Source organism: Ctenocephalides felis, unplaced genomic scaffold (assembly GCF_003426905.1).
Source record: "Ctenocephalides felis isolate EL2017-DRISC unplaced genomic scaffold, ASM342690v1 CF-g0.4_SCAFFOLD_01886, whole genome shotgun sequence".
Taxonomy (NCBI): Eukaryota; Metazoa; Arthropoda; class Insecta; order Siphonaptera; family Pulicidae; genus Ctenocephalides; species Ctenocephalides felis.
Genome location: NW_020538040.1, coordinates 9086493 through 9107295, shown reverse-complemented (window position 1 = coordinate 9107295; position 20803 = coordinate 9086493). Strand labels below are relative to the sequence as shown.

Genomic DNA, 20803 nt, shown 5'->3' with positions numbered 1-20803 from the left:
GTTTCTATTAAATCATAAACTTTTGTTTTTTGTAGCATTGTGCGATTTAAATACAATAAAAGCTTTGGAAGATAAATTTCAAAACCATTTCAGATTTTGATAATCCTACTAAAAACCTTATGAGCTAGAGAATATCCTTAATGTAATATGTATTTAATTATATTTATAATATTTTTTATATATGGAACTGCAAACACTTCGGAATTAATAGTAAATATCTAAAATTACTACAAAATGAGAATTGATTTAATATATTTGTCTTAGGAATGTCAGCGTTCGCTTATCAATTAAATTCATATATTCATAATTATTTTAAAAAGTAATAAAATATCATAAGTCTATATAATATACTTAAATTATCTACTTACAATGTTTGATTCAATTGGAATGGAATTTTTTTGTTTTCACATTATGCGTACGACTCACGATTATGTTGTCTAACATGATATAAAAAGCAAAGCATTTTTTGGTCATTAATAATAAACTTGATATTATTTCCTCACTTTCACCTTTTACTTTCAGTTAACTAATTTTCCTACAAATCCTTTTATTGATTTAGCAAGGTGTTCGTCACCTCCGAGATGCAGAGCAGAGGACTCCTGCTGTCTTGCTGATTCGTTGCTCTGGTGGATGTTGCTGATCTTGTTGATTGCTGTTGTGTTGCTGAGACCGGGGGTAAGAGTGCACAGAGTTGCTGCTGTTGCTGTTGCTGTTGGCTGATTGAGGCGCTGGTGACGATCGACACCGCGTGGCCTCCGATGAGGATCTGGAAAGGAAGGATTCCATTTAGCAAATTATGGTATTCTTCTCATACCCCAAAAAATGATAAATAAAAATAAAACTCATTTGCTATTGTACGAGATGGCATTTAAGTAAAAATAATTACATCATATACCAATTTTGAATAATGTTTCTTAGTAATATGGTAACACACGTGATGCACACATTTATTAGTGTCAATCATTATACACATTTATATAATGATAAATTATAAATTATATATTTATAATAGCATTAAAAATATGTAGATTATTTGAAAACAATCATGTAATTAAAGTCATACTTCAAATATGACATGATCGGTTTGTCATTGTAATTAGCATTTAGAAATAAACGTTCATTAGAGAAATGAAGTAATTGCTGATTAATAACTTCTAGAATATTCGTTCACACAGTGGATTATGTTAAACAACGCCTAAACAAATATTATTTTCACAATCTCACCCATCATGTAATTGTGTTTGAACAACTTCGTGTAATTAAAATTAACATACATTCATTGATTTTTTACTTTTTCGCTGGCGATATAATATCATTCTTTGACAAGCTATAAAATCTGTCTTGCCTAAAATATTTTCCATTTTAATATCTTCAAAGATTTAAAGAAACTACGAATAATATAGAAATTATTTCTAATAAATAAACTTACGCTACACGGCACAAATGTTTAATTTGTTTTATTATTTTCAAGGAACAGAGTAAAATATTCTTCTGATTTAGGTATTTTTCATTAAATCAAGATTTGTACTACGATGCAACTTTAAAATTTTTATTTATCTATGCCGATTTCCTTGTTGATATCGGTACACAATACAACGTTGATGCCAGTACGTATAAAACGACATATCTCTATTCACATATACGACGACTAATCACAATCGACCCGTACAGCGAAGCGAATGACGTACAGTTCGGGCGTAACGCAATTTCCGTTGCATTCTCACAGTTTTACACCCTAGTCACGCCTAAATAAGTTTTACTTCAATAAACCTTGGTAAGGGAGAATTAAATACGACTGTAAGACATATAGTGAAGTCAATAAAGGTTAAGGTAGATGCATTTAATAATAATTTTCTCTGGCACATTATTTTTTTAAACTATATGAGTATCTTTTTCCTTTATTCCATTCACTTTACTTGAAATAATCTTTAGTATCATACGAAAAAAGCTAAATCCATCACCAAATTAAGTTAAATTTGTTCATAACGATGCAAAGATTAAAAAGTTTCCATAAGGCTCAGTTAAAATGCTGATTTTTAAATGTTCATTTAACATTTAAATAACAATAGTTATTTGAATTTTTTATTTTTATTTCAAAATCAAACATTATGTAAGATTTTCTAACTCAATATTAATTGTAATTTAAGATCAATGCAGAAATTGGTTAAATATTTAAAATATGCTGCAGTCATGGAAAGAATTACTATATTCACAATAGTTTTTAAATTGGAAAATGATTTTCAAATAATTCTCTTAATAGAGAGAAATTATATTATATTGCAAAATATTGCAATGTAGTGTTTGAGTATAGAAATAAAATCCGAGCACAAGATGCATTTATTACCACCATTAAAGTTTTAGCAATCCAGGTGAAGTTGTATTAGACATAACAATACATAACCTGATGACTTTAAATAATCTTTGCATCTCTATCTGAACTGTAATACTAATTATTTCTGATCCCCATGCATCAGTATTCATCTAATAATTAACAATCCCCCAAAATGTGCCATTCCATGCAAATACTAAAAGCACTCACAGTGCCGTAGTATAAAGTGCCGTCGCGGCTGTGCTGTTTGCCAATATTGCCTGATGATGATTTTGTTCACCATAGTGCTGATGCAAATACTGATGATTACGGTGATGGTGGTGGTGGTGGTGATATCTATGATGCAAATAATCTCTCCCATGCCGACCACCATCATTATTGCCCTCATGATGTTGGTACGGCTGCCATACCTCGCTCGTATCAGGATAATTCTGTTGCTGTTGAAGACCGTTGCTCCATTTGCACGATTGTTGGGGGTCCCTTTGGTGATGTTTTAGGCTCATTTCTGGGTCTTCGTGCGGGGACAGACTGTTGTGAGACTGCTGGTGGTGTAGTTGAGCGTGGATGTGCGTCTGGTGGCTTTGGAGACCGATGTGGTGGTTTTGAGACTGGTGTTGGTGATGCATTGATAAACCGTTACCTAGGGAATGGAAATAGCATTAATATTAAAAAATTTGCCAACAGTTTAAATATAACTTACTTACTCTAAAAGCCAGCCCACATTGAACTAATTGTAGTGTTTATATTGTTGTTTTCATTATATATATAACTAGCTAACCCGGCAAACGTTGGTTTGCTAAGTAAACTATATTCTAAACAATTTCTAGAGAATCAGAAATATTAATACTGTAAGTGTAAAAGGGTGTTGTTGTTTGAATGCTATATACAATGACGTATTATAAAAACAATAATCCCCATTAGTTTGTCTATATTTTGTCAATACAATCAAACTGGAAGTTCTATACACTATAGAAAACATGGTATAATCCAATCCAAGTCTTTTTTGGTCTTTCGACTTATTGATTACGTTTCAAGTTTTTCAGATTTTTTTTGGATTTTGGATTTTGTGTATAATTGTAAATAACAGACTGAGCTTATACAAAATGTTTAAATTTCTGCGAGGATAGATAGAAAATGAATTAAGTATTTCTTCTTTGACCTGCTTTTTGAAAAGTTTCAAGTAACATTCGATGAATTAAAGTAAATGTAATAAAAAGTATTATGGATTTTCAGAGATTACTCTTTATCTCTCGATAGCAAAGTCATAAGAATCAAGGTTATAGCTGGTTATACATCTTTTTCCCACTACTTTCAAATATTGTTATTAAACAATGCTTAACTTTACTGGCTTTTGACACATCGGTGGTGGATCTTTTTGATTCCGGACCTTCATAAATTACTATCTATTCTCCGATAAATTCTGGGAAATTATAACTGGGAAAATGTTATTCTACCTTTTGATCGATACCAAATTTAGGTTCTGAATTAAAATAACATAAATAAAAAAAATATAACCTAGAAAATGTTTTATAAATACCAATGAGTATATAATTATACAAATGAGATCTTTCAGAGCACCGTGTTTGAGAAAAATATGCCAAAAGGTGCATTTTCATATTACCATTTCAAAAAAGTTGATATTTAGAGTTTATAGTAACACTTGAGGCCCGTTTATTAACGTTTTTGTGTACAAATAAAACTACAAACAAAACTATTACCTGCAATTTAATCATTATTAAATAATATTCACGGAAAACATCCGTGAATCGTCTGTTAAAAACGTTTGACATTTGACGTATTAGCCACCGTCCATTGTTTTATTCAAATTACGCTTCTACAAAAATTTTCAAGTTAACCCTCCGTCGGTCGGCGTGGTCTGGCCAGACTTTTTTCGACTTCAATTAGAAAAATAAAATACTTCTAGTAATCTTATCGACTTGAAATTTCTTGACTTTTTCCAAGATTTCATTAGCTGTCGATCAATGAAAAAATCAGGACGAAAAAATGCACAGAAGGATTATTATAAGGATTTAATTTTTTTTATACTTCGAACGGTCGGAAAGGTCTGTCTAGACCACCCATACATTTTGTATGAAATATACGCTTTTTCATGGTATTTTCTATTCAAACTGCGTTGTTTATATTCTTTGCTATGTGTTCTAACATGAATGTTAGTATTTTCATGACGAGAGTTTCTTGAAAACCTACCAAACTTATTGGTAATCGCAAACACTGAAAATCGGATGAGTAATGCACACATTCATTCAGGCGCCAAAAATAATAAATACTATTTTTCATTGATTTAAAACAGAAAAATTAACAAAAAAAGCAACGTTTTTTTTATATTTCTTGATTTTTTTTATATAATCGTTAATACATAAGACACCAAAAACTCATTTATCCCATATAAATGCATGTAAAATGAATAGTGGTCCAGCCAGACCTTTCCGACCGTTCGAAGGTGAAAAAATATCCGACCGACGGAGGGTTAAAAATGTAAAGATTCTACGCGATTTTGAAATAATATCTCACCTTTCCGACAACCTACTAATTAGCACGAATTTTTCAAGACTAAGACTGGCCAAATCGGTTCAGCCGTTTGCGAGTTTTAGCGAATCATTTGATCGAGAGCTCCATTTTTATATATAAGATTAAACTAGGATTATAGTAGTGAAAATACACTACTAATAAATTCCTAACCTACCAATTATTCTTATTACCTGTATCCTGTTGATGCTTTATGAGCTTAGCATCGTAACCATTCATAGAAGGCGTCGACGAATTCGAATTCGTAGGAGAGTTTTCTCGATCACCCCTGTCCGACGAAATCATAGCACTTCCCCACATTAACACAGTTTGCCTTTGTTGATCAGAAGCATACGCTTCAGCAGCACTTCTATGATCTACAGGGGTAGTTTGATAAGTACCTCCATCACTGGTCACTGATATAGCACCACCATGCCGAACCTGATGAACAAAACATAATATACAAACACATATTCCAAGACCAAGTTTCAAATACCTTGAAATATATTTTCCATACCCTTTCATTGACATAACTATCCGTAACACTCGCCCTTCCACCTGCATTATAACTAGCCTCCGACTGGTGTTCACCATACGTCGCCGCCTCATTTTTATCAGCAGAATATCTATGATGGGAGTATCCATCTCCACCGCTGTTTAGAGATATCTCCGATTTTATACTAGCCGTAGGGTCCTCCGTGATTTTTGGAGAAGGATCCGTCTCTGGACTTTGTTGGGGTGGTGGAGGACTCACCTTGGAGTCTGATAACGGAGTGGCTGATATCAATGGAGAGGCTACAGGATAAGGGGCGTAGGAACGGATTGTGGGGTCTGTGTTGTTGTGGCGTAGGCGTATTTTGGTGATTCGAGAACCTGGGTAAAAAAAATTAATTAATATATAAAAATATATATAGAAATATCATACTCTATTAAATTGATGCATTAGGAAAACATAACTTTGTGTACGTCGTCAACGAAAGCAAAATAGAAGCATTGAGCTGATAAATTACCATAGCTTATTTGACATTTTACATTTACCTGTGCACAAGCATAAAGTTTGTCGTCCTTAGGCGTCCCTAACTGATGATAAGCTACTCCTGTGCTCTCGTATCCTCTAGGAGACACTTCCAGAAAGCCGTTGGTACCAGTAGTTACATATCCTAGAAACAAAAAAAAATATATTAATGTATAATTCCCAGAACTCCGACCTCCGCAAGAAGGACCAGCTCTTACCTCCTGCAGCCTGGTAGTCCGCCGCCGTATAATAACCCGTCAGATGGTGCCTCTGAAACAAATTATCCGGATACATCGTCTGAAAAGTCTGTCCCATATAGAGAGCGTTCTCCGTCTGACCATATCCTCCCTGGGTGTACAAATTTGGGTGATGATGATAAGCAGCAATGGGCGTCATCAGGTGATTTTCGGCAGCAGCTGTCGGCAGATAATCCATCATGACAGTCGAGAGATGGGGCGAAGAGTTGTTGTTGTTTAGATTTATGTTGTTGTTGTTCGTTAGTTTGTTGGACGTGTTGAGTAAAGGACTGTTTAAGGATTGGACAGCAGGAGCGTGAGGTGTTAAGGGCGATGCGTGAGGTGATTGGTGCGACGACAGTTTGCGTTTCGTTCGACATGTTGATAAGAAGTCGCGGAGTTGGGTTTTGTAACGGCGATTTACCTACGGGAAAAAAAGATAATACAATATATAAGTTTTCAATATTTCCATATAACTCGCCCTATGAAAAGTTAATGAAAAGAATTTGAGAGTCCTTACCCTTTGGTTTGTCGGCGTCATTGGTATTGTCGGTGACGTAGCCGTTGGAAGAACAGACGTCATAATATTATCACTATCCGTAAAATAACTATTTGTTAAACCTGCATCCAAATAACTAACTTTGAAATCCATCGTACGTTTTCCCAGCAGATCCCTGCCTTCTTCTTCCCTAAAAAATAAAGTACAATGATTAAAAACATGGTCTTCAGTTACTTTAACAAGTTTCTTTATAATCAAGTATAATCTATTTCGTTCTTACATAAGCGGTCTGTGTGTGCTAATAACAAAATCAGGCTTTGAATTTTTATAAACCAGTCTCGAACTGGTTTGCAACCACTGCCATTGTCCTTCTTTGGTTTGAAACCTGTAAGCTATCATTCCGGATGCTCCAGTTTTTAACACTAAAATAAATGAAGAAATTGTATATAAAATATTAAAGAAATTTATTGTGATAATTTAGTTTAACTTACATTCTTGATGAGCGCTTGCCACATATGCCAAATCATCAAAATGTACTAAATCGTATCCACCCATATTAGCCAGTTCACCATCAGAATATCCTAAAAGCATTTTGCCCCTGAAAAAAATAAATTATACATATTTAACCTCGAGTAATAGAAAATGGAGAAAATTGTACGTTGAAAACTAGAAAGAACAGAAAAACTGATTAAGAAAAAACTGGATTGAAAAACAGAAAAGGTCTGATATATTATAAGAAACAATGCAAATTGAGATAAGCTATAAGGTATACTATTTGAAGAAGCTCAAAATGAAACAAAATATTGCACATGTGCAGAAGAAATTCAATGAAGAGTATACTAACCGTTGGTCCATAGAAACCAACCCCAAGTCCAATTTATGTTTACTTTTAAACATCACTTCTTTTTGTGGAATCTCCAGTAAACTTGGCGGTCCAAATGGCGTACAGATTGCAAACAAAGCCAAAGGCGGTTCTTCTGTTTTCCTATTTTGTCCATGAAGAACTTTGACACGTCCTCGGATATCCAATCGCTAAAAAACCTCAGTGTTAGCAACTTCAATAATCCTTTCTAAAACGTGAGTCCTTTCCCCCTACTCACCAAAAACCCTGAAGTATTATCCAGTAAACATCTAAATCTAACTGTAAAACTCCGTTCCAACAAATGAGCATTGTGGGGCATTAAGACCTCCTGGAGACTCATCTGTTGTTGCTGTTGATCAGATGCCGTCTGATGTTGTTGTTGATGTGCTCCAGGAGACGTCTGATGTTGGTGTTGAGTGTTTCCGTTACCGGATCCGGAGGTTATAAAACTGTTCCAGAGTAACTGTCTTTGGAGTTCTTCTCTGTCTTCGGAATGGACCAGCTCGTAGACGCTCTGGTGCACTATATCAGACTGTAAGGGTAATGAATAATTATTATTGATGGCAAAATGTGTATGGTAAATAAAATTCTGTATTTGCGAAATTACCTGATGGAATCCCAAATAACTCTCTATACTGTGGGTTGCAAAAAACACTTCGCCTTCACACGTTAGAATCATCAGAAATCCATTCAGCGCCTAGAAAAAGTAAATATAAAATATAATAAATTCATGGAAAGTTGATTAGGCACATGTAGGTCTGGCTACTTTAAATAGATTTAATATACGTCGTCAACTTGTTTTTTTTTTTTTTTTTTTTTTTGAAGATAGTTTTATGTTTGGACATATTGTAGAATCAAAGCACATTCTTGCATTTTATAATAAGCAAACAGCAAGATAGAAGAGAAAAATTTGAGAAAATAAACCTAATAAGTAACATCAATGTGGTATGTATTTGTATCCTTTTGCAGGACTTCCATATCTTAAAACATGTATTTTTTATCCCATGGCCCTCTTGCTGTCCACCTGTGTTATTTTTCGTCCTCGTCGTCACAATGTCCTCGTACATATGAAATTAAATTAATTAAAATGGCATAGAGTGACCATAACTATAATTAAAAACTCTTATCATACGTCGTATATCGCATATTCGTCAGTGTTCTAATCGAACTGCGGAATAGGCTTGTTTTTATTCCTTATAGTTAGTAAATAAATTAACACAGGTATATATATATATATATATATATATATATATATTATATATATATATATTTATATCTATATTTATATACAGTGCTGGATTTACAGTAGGGGCAGTCGGGGCTACTGCCCAGGGCGGCAGATTTTCGGGGGCGGCAAAATTTGGATAGTAAGAAAAAATGCTATACAATGTAATCAACTAATTTTTTTTTAAAAACGTTTTTTATTTAAAAAAATATAGTTAACTTTTGTTAATTTATATAAAACATACTACGAATACAATGCAAAATTTGGATTCAAATAGACGATTATTAAAATTTATTATTTTTCTTTGACTCCCTCTCCGAACATAAATTATCAAATTGGTTAACAAGTTATTATCAAATTTGGCAATTTGGCTAATACAAAGTTTCGTAAACGAGCTGAAAGTTTAAGAAAAATATGTTCTTCAAATCTCGAGCTCTCTTAGAACTTTCAAGCCTATAGCGCCGAAAAAAAATTAAACTAGTGACGATTAATCACTGCAAATTACTGGAACTTCTCTTTCTGAAAATTACATTTTATAAAGAGCATTAAAATTTTCAGAAATATGAAAAAATGCCCTTTAAAAAACTTTTTTTTATGTGTATATTGAAATTCTTTGAAAATTATAAACTTTTTTCAAAGCAATCGCGCTGCGAAAAATTTCAAAAATATTTCATAATATAAAAAAAAACTCAAAATTTTCAAAAATTGATTTTTTTTAAGTTTTCAAAAAATATATTTTTTTTTTAATTTTGATTTTTGGTACAAGAATAATATATAAAAACAATTTAAGTAACATTTCAGGGATGGGGCGGCATTTTTGTCAGTGCCCCAGGGCGCCAAATTTCTAAATCCGGCCCTGTTTATATATATAATATGTGTGTGCATATATACGTAAGAGCCGCATTGTATGTATACATCTTTCCTTTCCCATTTGTGCAAAGATTAGTAAAAGATGCAAAGGAATAATATATGTCTTGAATTATATTGAAAAAAACTATATTAAAAATTTCATATCCAAATATTGTGTCGGCGCCCCCTAAGGCGTGCGCTCGCATTTTATGTTTGCGTCGCATTCAAGGTAGAACCGGCCCTGATTATACTTAATTTCATATTTGAAGTGAATTAATTTGTCAAATCCTGTTCATATGTGTATCATTCAGTCTGCCATATATACACTGTATCTTTAATAATATTTTAATTTATGGCACATCTCAGCCGCTTTTAGGCAATAATAGTGAAGACATCTCATTTTTTTAAATCATAATCATGAATTTATTATACATATTCTAATATTATGTAGACTCGTAAGTAAATTGAAAATTTTGGCAGATGACAGTTTTCATTTGTTTTCAATGCCAAACAATGGCTCAAATATTTTCAATGTCAAACAATGACAAGCCGTTTTTTGCATTTTTTTCATTTTTTTCCATTTAATTCTACAATATTACTATATTTTTATAATCACATACATCCTTAAAATTTCCTTAACAAACTTCATAAAGATTTATCAAAATCCGAATAATCGTTTAGAAGGAGTATATTTACATACATCATTACAAAAGATATATATATATATATATATATATATATATATATATATATACTGCTCTGTACGGATTAGAGACATGGACTCTAAGAAAGACCGACAGAAATTACCTCGAGAGTTTCAATTAGTGATGCTAGAGATGAAAGTAGAAGACTATCAAGGATTTCATAAAAGCATACTCGTTGTCTTGTAAAATATTACTGTAACATATCATTTTCTGATAATTTATTGGGTAGTTGTGATTTTGTTGTCAAGCAATTGCGAAGATTCAGGGATCGATACTGCCACATAACAGAAAAATGTTATAGCAAGGCCATGTTATGAAGAACTTTCCATACTAAATTTGACAAAAGCCATGTAGTTGGTGTGCAGTTAGGCGTATTTCTCAGGTTGTCAGATAGAAAACCTAACCTACAAACCGCACAAATGTCAAAAAAACGACGTCAGATAACAGGGTCTTTCTGACCCAGCTTCATAACATACGAGTGACGTTGCAGTTTATGTGTAAAACGTCTGAATGCACAGCAAATACATGACAATTTGACAGTGTTCAGTATGATTCAGTAGCATAATGTATGGAAGTTGGAACGTAACATGGCCTGGCCATAACATTTGTCTGTTATGCGGCAGAATCGGTCCCTCAATTATATAACCTATCTAAAACGATATATAAAGATGTAAATCCGAGACAAATTTTACTTTTAGAAAAACCCAGGACACAAGGTGGAAATCCAGGACGTATGGTCACCTTATGATGGCATACAAGTGAAGTTGCAGGTTATGTGTAAATCGCATTGACAGTGTTTAGTAGGATTTTGTATGCAAACTGAAACCTGCCACAGCCTTTGACAGTATTCATTGTGATTCAGTAGCATAATATATGGAAGTTGGAGCGTAACATGACCTTGCCATAACATTGGATTGTTGTGCGGCAGAATCGGTCCTACAATTATAAAACCTATATAAAATGATATATAGATCTAAATCCGGGGTAAATTTTGCTTTTAGAAAACCCCGGGGTACAAGGGACCTATGGTCTCCTTATGATTAGCAGTATTTAGTAGCATTTTGTATGCAAACTGAAACCTACCATAGCCTTGCCATAACATTGGTTCTACTCTACGGCAGAATCGACCCATTAGTTAAAATTGTGAAGTGTAGACGCGGCTTTAGAATCGGGTTGCATTAATTTACTTGAAGCGCGATATCTTCTCGTTGCGGACGTTAATGCGTTTATAATATTTAGTCTCGTCTTAAGAGAGACGAAAAAATGAACAGAAAATCATCTAAGGCGCACAAGTATAATTGATGCCCCTTTTTAAAACCGACACATTAATATTAATCCGTCACTGGAGAAGGAATTATTCGAAACGTACTCGAAAAGAGATATGTCACAATTCAAATGATAATATGTATTTGGTTGTCCAGGAAGGGAAAAGTATTTTTGATTTCTGGACAGAGGAATTAAATGCAAGGTATTACATATAATTTGAAACTTGAGTCGCATATTGTGATATATTTGTTTATTTAGTAATATGCAAGGTGTGTACAATACTTTATTGTATATTTAGTAGCTGATTAAGAAGCACAATATTAGATTCCGAAATAAACTAGTGGTGTATGGTATCGCGCCTTAAGGCAAATTGCTGGATCATCTCGTACCGTAACAAAATGTTCAAGGAATATTAAATGTTTTCAAATAGATTATTATAAATACTGTAACTTTCATTATTCGTATTTTATAGACAAAATATTAGAGCTTATGAATTGGACGACGACGTATGCTTACATGAAAAATAAAACTTAATAAAGCAGAGTTAGAATAAAAAACCTTATCTCATATTTCTAGGAATTATATAAACTCAATTGCTTAGTTAAAACTATTTATTTATTTAAATATATAAGTGAGCTAGAATTTTAGCTAGAATTAGCATTAAAATCCGTATTATTTTCCATATTCAAAAAAATATTTTCGGGAAATTAAAAACAAAAGGGTTTTTTTGAAATTTTGAAGTCTTTTTTTTACTTTCCCCAAAAATAATCATTTCGTCAACACAAGCAAAAAGTTTTTTGAATCATTGAAATCGGATGTTAAGTTCTCTCAAAAACTGCAATTTTTTGTACATTCAGCTCCGCATCTCCGAGACCGTCTATGGTAAAAACTAATCAGCATTTCTCCCCATCATTACGAATTGCATGTTTTTTGAATCATTCAAATCTTTTGTTCTCTCAAAAACTCGATTTCTATTTTCTGCACTCTTTGTTCCGTATCTCCGAAACGGCTGGACCTGACCTTACCAAAAACTAATCATCACGTCTTCCCATCAGTAGGAATCGATTTTTTTTGTAATATTTTAAATCGGTGCGCCCGAAAACGTAGACGAAATATTGTGGACACACAAAACTCACATACACATCAGTTTTTTCTGAGGTATGCCAAAATGTTCAGAAACCTCTGAAACGTGAAGACATGCAAACATTTTCAATTTCGATTTTTAGGACGATTACAATGAAAAGTCAACTAGGTGTAAGTGAAGCTATGAAAAGTCAACTAGGTGTAAGTGTTATTTTTTGATAAGACAATTTGCAAAAACTAATTGATATGTGTATACAATCGACTTAATAAGAATTAAAAATAAAAATGTTGAAAAAAAGACTTTAAAATAGTCTTTTATCTATAGTTTTACTTGTGCAATTCAGGACATGTGCAGAAACTCTTATATAATAATAATAAAAAAATGAGACTCCTCATTATTTCAAAATTTGATGAATTTTTATAACTAAACCGATTTTGTTGACATATAACATTTTAGAATGTTCGTCAAGACGCCGATTTCTATTATCATGAAAAGTTTAAAAAAATAAACAATTAACTACAAAGACATTGATTGTCTAATATTTACCAAAAGCTAACTAGCACGATAACTGATATATTTCGAAAGTTTTGAATTTTTAAAATAAATTCAGTATTTTGGTTAAAAACGTTGACCTATTTGCTAATTATAAAGAAACGGCTGTGAAAATCGCAAAAAACTAGTTCTTATCGAGTTTTATAAAATAGTTTATGAATTTTTAAAATCAGTATCTCACTTTTTGAGAAAACGTCACCGAAATGCCAAATTTTGTCTCTTATACTTACACACAAAAAGTTTTCCAATTTTGGTGCCAAACTATTCAGAATGAATTGAAACGTCGAAAAAAGAACTAAAAACACTATAAATAATCCGATATTCTAATATTCCGATCTTTTGCTCTAAAAAGGTCGTTTTTGACATTTTTTCCACTGTAAACCTAAAATGAATGGACCTGCCTTTAGCTAAAACCAATGCTTTTAGCAAAACCAAGGCTTCGAACATTCAAAATACGAATTAAATGTATTTTGAATTATCTTTACAGATGTACACATATATTTTTTTAAATATTTGATAAATTTCACATAAAATGGAACGCAAAAATGTTTTTTACATTGTGTGAATTTGGCAAGCGGTAACAAAAAGCTAAATAGCAAGTATTAATTGGACAAAAATAAAATGTTTGAATTTTCAAAATCGATTCAAAATTGTGGGCTAAAATGTAAACGACAATAATTGTTTACACTTTTCTGCTAATTACAAAGAAACTGCTTGTCCGATCCTTATCCAGCCGTTTTTGAGAAAACGAAATACAAGAGAATTCGTATTCGTATTCTAGCACACGCCGCAGAGTATTGCTCGCATGTACATATATTTGAGATTTTATGTCGTACACAACATCTAGGTGCTGAAATTATCTCTCACTATCTTCAAAAGTAATTTTTGGAAGGCTTCGTCTTGAATAAGGACGAGGCCTCAATATGAATCATATTATAATTAAGAAATTTACTCTTAACTTGAACATATGTTTAAGCTAATTTTGGACCTGTCGCCAATTGCTTATCAAGTAATTGTGTGTATCAGTCTTTGTCTGTATACAACATATCGCCTTCAATAATATGAAATCTCTCAACAAGGAGAGGTCAAAGGTGGCTCGTCCTTTTCATTGTGTGATCTATTATAATATTTGAGATATCATTTTAAAAGTTACTCAAAGTAAAATATCAATAAAAAAATCATGAAGGTAATTTTATATATAAATATTAATATCATCAGAATAAGGATAAATAATCTTTAATAGAAAATATGAAAAAGTACCTCTAATCATCTATTAGTATAAATGTATCTAGTATATATGTATAAGCAATATTATTATTTCTGATTTTTCAAATTATTGGCAATACTAAGTCGTTTTTCGTAATGAATTAGTAATATAAACACGTGTAATTTTCTTGAAACAAACAGCAGTTGGAAAGTAAGGTATTTTAAGATTTTAATGCGTTTTTAATAAATCTGGAGGAACTACTGGGAATATTGCATTCATAGGTCTATAAGGCCGCAGATGCACTCGCCGAGGATATGCATTAATGTGATTATAATGAGGACACCACTATATAGAAATATATACATATACTATTATACCTATATATATATATATATATATATATATGTAGTATGTATACGTAATATATAGTAGTGACAATACTGCTCCGAAACGGCTTGACCGATCTTTATGAAATTTTACAATTACGTTCAGTATGATTGAGAATAGGACATCTATTTTTCATACCCCTGAGTAGTACCATAATCGTTGGCAAACCCCTAATTTTTTTTATTTTACAGACCAACTTGTTTCATTTTATTTTTTTATAATTCGTAAGCAACTAAATAACATGCAGCCCTAAATGTTTACCCATCTAGCCCTATTTTGTAAAAACATTTTAGCGATCAAATAATGATACATCCCACGTGCAGTTAATGAATATTTTTGACTTAATTCTAGTTCAGATTTTTTGAGCTTCAGTTAAAGCTTATATTAAACAATTAACTTTATCACGAAATGTCCAACCATAAAACTTTTTTTTAAATTTTCGGATCATTTGGGTATTTATTTTTTTACTTGTTCTTTTAGTATTAAACCAACAAAAATGTTTTTGACTTAATATCTGTTCAGATTTTTTGAGTTTAAGAAAAACCTCAAGTTTTACTTAAAAATAATTTATTTCCTATCAAGGGTTGTCCAACACTAACACTTTTTTCAGTTTTAGGATCAATTGGTGTTTTTATTTTTTTTACTCGTTTTTTTTAGTATGCGCAAACTCATAATGGCAATTTCTAAGACATTAGAGCATTTTTTTAAAGGAGTCAAATTCAAAATTTACAAATGTTGTGAAAATTTTAAATACATTTTTTATTAAATAGTCTTAATTCTAGATAACTTGGTCTAATTGTTTGATTATTTTTGACAGTGGTCCTAGAATTATTAATAAAGGCTACTGTTTCAAAGTTTAAATGAACAAAACAAAAAAAAAAAAAAAAATGGCTACAGTTTGACCAAAACTTTAGGTTTGACTTAAAAGAAAAATTCATAATTTAATAAAAGAATTTAATTCTAGATAACTTGATGCAATTATGCGATTATTTTTGACAATGGTCCTAGAATTGTTATTTGAGGTTACAGTTCCAAAGTTTAAATGAACAAAAAATAAAAAAAATAACCAAAAAATGGCTACAGTTTGACCAGAACTCTAGGTGTGAATTGAAAGTATAAATTCATATTTCAATATATAGTTTTAATTTTAGAAAACTTAATGCAATTGTGTGATTATTTTTGGCAGTGGTCCTAGAATTGTTTATTAAGGTTACTGCTCCAAAGTTTAAATTATGAAAAATAATAAAAATTAAAAAAATAAACAAAAATTGGCTACAGTTTGACCAGAACTCTAGGTTTGCATTAAATGTTTGAATAAAAATAATAAAAGTTAAAAAAAAAACGGTTACAGTTTGACCAACTCTAGGTTTGGCTTGAAGGTTCACAAATTTCAAACTGCAAAAGATACTTTTTTCTAATTTTTTCAAAAGTATTATACATAATTAAATATAATATAGTTTTTATTTATATAGATAACTTTTTTGGTTTTAGGCTCTTTTATTTAGTGTGTGATACCTGAATATGAATTTTAAGTATACGTTATTTAATTGTTTTGTAAGATGTATTGATATTTTTAAGTTAGATTTAACTATTCTGGGACACCCTGTATATGCAAATATGTGATTTTTTTTTCGTTATACTCAAAACTGTTACACCGTTTTGGTTTGATGTTGAGTTCTGGGGCACCCTGATAAAGGCTTTTATTCATGTAGATAGTTATTTTTTGGTTGGGAGCTTTTTATATAGTTAATGATACTTTAATATTATTTTTAAATATACGTCAATGAATTGTTTTATAAGATGTATTAATAATTTTAAGTTAGATCTAGGACACCCTATATATACAATTGTTTTACTATCCGCAATATTAAATGTATATATATATATATATATATATAATATATATATATATATATATTAATATATATATAATTATATATATATATATATATATATATATATATATTGTAATAAATAAAATCTGAAGAATAAAATATTGTAGAAATATATTTGAAAGCTTATACTATCATAAATTATGTATAAAAATATTCAAAGCGTTATAAAATGTTTTATGACAACTAATAAAATGAGCATCTATTGTCCTCGTGGAAATATATATATATATATATATATATATATATATATATACATATATACAATAATATATATCTTGATATACAGGAATAATTTTCCAACATATGTTTCCACCAGTCTATCTATATATTCCTCAAAATGTAAATACATTTATATGTAAAATGAAACAAACATCGGGTCGCCTAGTATAATATATATATATATATATATATATATATATATATATATATACAAGTTGATAAATGCTATGACGTGTTTTATGGGGTACAAATAATGAACTCCGGCAGGGATGTCACCGACAGATACAGGGAATACCTCCTGCACCTTCCGACCTGGTGGCTACACTTGCAGCCCCGAACTATTTTGCCCACCCCTCCGTAGGGTTGGGTAAAATTCGCCCCCGCATTCGCCCCAAAATAAATAGAAGAATCAGAGAAATAGAGAGAATTTCGAATTAAAATAAATATGTCAAATTGGGCGCGTGGAAGATAATACAACTAAATGACATGTTTCTACGAAGAATTGAGCAAAAGTTTATTATTTGTGGCAGATGTAATAAGGGTTTAGTTTTTTTTGACTTTGGATTCTTTAAGGACAATATTTTTGTAATATTTTTATTCTGAAAAATTTTATACGAAATTTTATGTCACATCGCATATTTCTAATGTTTACATGAAAATTGAACTGTTTCAGATACTGATTTTTTTTAAAAAAAAACAAGAGATTAACTATAAAAGACACGAAGAAATGAAAAACGATTTACCAAATAAAATGAAAAAATTGTGCATCGTACATACTTTAAACAAAATAAAAAATAACTAGGTGTAAGTGACATTTTGCCTTAAGGCAAGTGCCAGAAATTTCCCGATATGTGTGAATAATCGATTTAATCAATAAGTATTTGAATTGTAATTTGATCTACTTGTCTAACAGCCTCTTTGTCTATCTGTTTAAGTAACCACCTGTCAACTTTGTCTACCTGTCTACACTTTCACCCCTTCTACCTATCTATCAGTCTATCTTCTTATTTACAAAAAAATGCAATACATTAAATACAAAATAAATTGAAAAAATTGTGAAAATATAAAAACAAACTAAAAATTGTGAAAAGATAAAAACTGACTAGATGTGCCATTTTGCCCTGAGACAAACTGCATAAATTCTCGATACGTGTAAATAATCAATTTAGACAATAAATATATGATCTACCAAACAGTCTACTTGTTCACCTGTCTAAGCGACTATTTTTCCCAGTGTCTACCTACCTACCCTATCATTATGTCAACCTTACTGTATGTTTATCTTCCAATTGATCTACTTGTCTACCTGTATACTTGTCCATTTGTCTATCTGCTCACCATTTGTCTATCTGTCGTGTGAGTATCAACTTTATCTACCTCTCAATTCTGTTACCCTGTATACCTACATACCTGTTTATTTTCCTGTTTGTCTAATTGCCTTCCTGCCTACTTGTCCATTTGTCTATCTGACCATCTGTCTATGTATTATATGAAACAATAAAAATGATTTCTAATGATCATCTTCGTCTACAGTTCTACTTTATCCACCTCTCTACCTTATCATTCTGTCTACCTATCTATCTTCTTATTTGTCTTCTTGTCTACTTGTCAATTTTTTTGTCAATTTGTCTCCACCTGTCCATGACAGTTGAGCATCAATACTTAAAGCAATATACTAAGAATCAGTATATAAAGCAATAAAACTGATTTGTAATGATCATAACAGTCTACTTATTTATCTGTCTAAGTATCTTCGTCTACGTATCTACTTTATCTATCTCTCTACTTTGCCATCCAGTCTACCTCTCTATCTGCCTATATTCCTATTTGTCTACTAGTCTACCTGTCCATTTTTCCACTTGTTTCCTTGTCCACCTGTCTACCTATCATGTGAGTATCAATATTTCTACATGTATATGAAATAATAAAAATGATTTTAATGATAATTTCAGACAGCCGTCAGTTTTTTAACTTTTTTTCTTGAAACTCCGAAATCGCTTGACTTGCCTTCGCAAAAATGTAAACAATGTTTCACTCCATCAATATAAATAAAATGTTATCCAAATATTTTAAATAGGATGCTCCGTTTTTTCAGTTGTTTGAACTAATGGAGTCGGATGCTCGTATCTCCGAAATGGCTCGACCTATCTTTGCCAAAAACTAATAAGCACGTCACGTCGTTATTTATTGTTTTTTAAGAATTCATGAATATGACAAATTCTAGATATTTTATGAAAAGAAACACCGAAATACGCCATAATAAAAAATATTAAGGCATTCCTAAAAAAAAATTAGACTGTTTTAGAACTAAATACAAAGCAAATGTAATATTACATGATGTATAAAAAAAAATTGCTGGAAAACTTAACCGTTTTCTGAATATTAAAGAAGATTTAATATGGTTCCGATAATCTTGAAAAATATCGAACGTTGATCCGAATTGTGAAATCAAATCTTAGTCTAGTGTTTATAGTAAGTTCACCTCACATCTGTATATACTGTATATTAACACCCCAAAAGTTGTCTCAAAACCTACATATGGTAAGAGGTACGCAACATATGTAGGTTTTGATACAATTTTTAGGGTGTCAATATACAGTATTAGCAGACTTACAGCTGGGTATCTCGAATTCCGAGATTCTAAGCTAATATAAGTTTAATGACTGGACTATCTCTGTCAATTACAAAACAATGTAACAAAATACTAACCGAATTTTCCTGTCTTTAAATTTTTTTAATAGTGTTTTTTTTCGCTCTTATAATATTTTCATTACTGACAATAATATAGTTTTACAATAATATAGAGATTATTTCTAAAATGTTAAAAAAAAATTAATAGAACGCTCACCTGTAAAAAAGTGTCGCCGTCTAAGGCCGCGTGCTCGTACGTCGTGAGGTCTCTGTTCCGAAAACTCGGCTCTTGCAGGTTATGACAGTGCGTCAACATACCCCCGTGTGGGTCCTCTTTGTCTTTGTGCATTACAACTGAAAAAAAAGAAATAATTAATATAAAAAATAAATAAACAGGCAAAATGTACCTTTTAGATACAATATTATGTACTAATGGTTAAATGATACTTTGATACTTCTCTTAAACGGTTATTCGGATTTTGATAATTCTTTTTAGAATTTGTTAAAGGAAATTTTCAAGATTTAATGAACGATAAAACCATAGTAATATTGTAGAAATAAATGGCAAAAATTACAAAAAAGTACTTATCATTGTTTGACATTGAAAACATTTGAACTGTCATCTGCTAGAATTGTCAATTCACTTGAAATTTAAATTTAGCTGAAATTATGAGCCTAGATAATATTAGAATATGATATGCAAGAAAAATGTAATGTCTGCATTATTATTGCCGAAAAGCAGCTGAGATGTGCAGGAAATTAAAATATTATAAGATACAGTAAACAGTATGTGTTTGGCAGATGAAATTATATAATTCAGTTTAATAAATATCGCAATACGTCCAAAATGTTAATACAAAAAATAATTGTACTTATTAAAAAAATGATTTAGAATTATGTTTCATGTGTCAAATATTCATTTGTTCGGCATTGGATATGGAATATTTAGCAAGTTGATCTTAGATTGAAGAATGCTCATATGAACTAGATTTTACAAATTAATCCACCTAATATTTGAACATAAACAGTAATGTTTATTAAATTATCAGTAAGAAAAATGTACTTTAGAAATTATAATTGTCAAAGAGCAACTAATATATCGTACGAGATTATGAAAATTATAGACTAAATTATTGAAGCAATTATGTTGTGTGATAAAATCAAGTGTGATATTGTTCTTTTACCACAGATACTATATTATTTTTTTTTTGAATTTCTTATACTGCTTATAATAAAACGATAAATGAATCACAAATACAAGATATCAAATAGGATATTAAAAAGTATAAGATAGTATAAGTATAAATTTGGAACTTT

At 31.1% G+C, this 20803-nt stretch overlaps 1 protein-coding gene across 1 annotated transcript; it reads right to left on the bottom strand.

The window, feature by feature from the left end:
• Positions 1-383: 383 nt before the first annotated feature.
• Positions 384-19841, bottom strand: LOC113378686. Its single transcript, XM_026619242.1, has 13 exons — positions 19704-19841; positions 8075-8164; positions 7706-7999; positions 7450-7637; positions 7097-7203; positions 6886-7027; positions 6627-6795; positions 6089-6530; positions 5866-6015; positions 5373-5728; positions 5050-5296; positions 2540-2969; positions 384-766 (listed from the first exon to the last, which is right to left on the bottom strand). The coding sequence occupies exons 1-13, from the start codon at positions 19833-19835 to the stop codon at positions 571-573; spliced, it is 2943 nt and encodes a 980-aa protein (XP_026475027.1). The 5' UTR covers positions 19836-19841; the 3' UTR covers positions 384-570.
• Between the last annotated feature and the right edge of the window lie 962 nt (positions 19842-20803).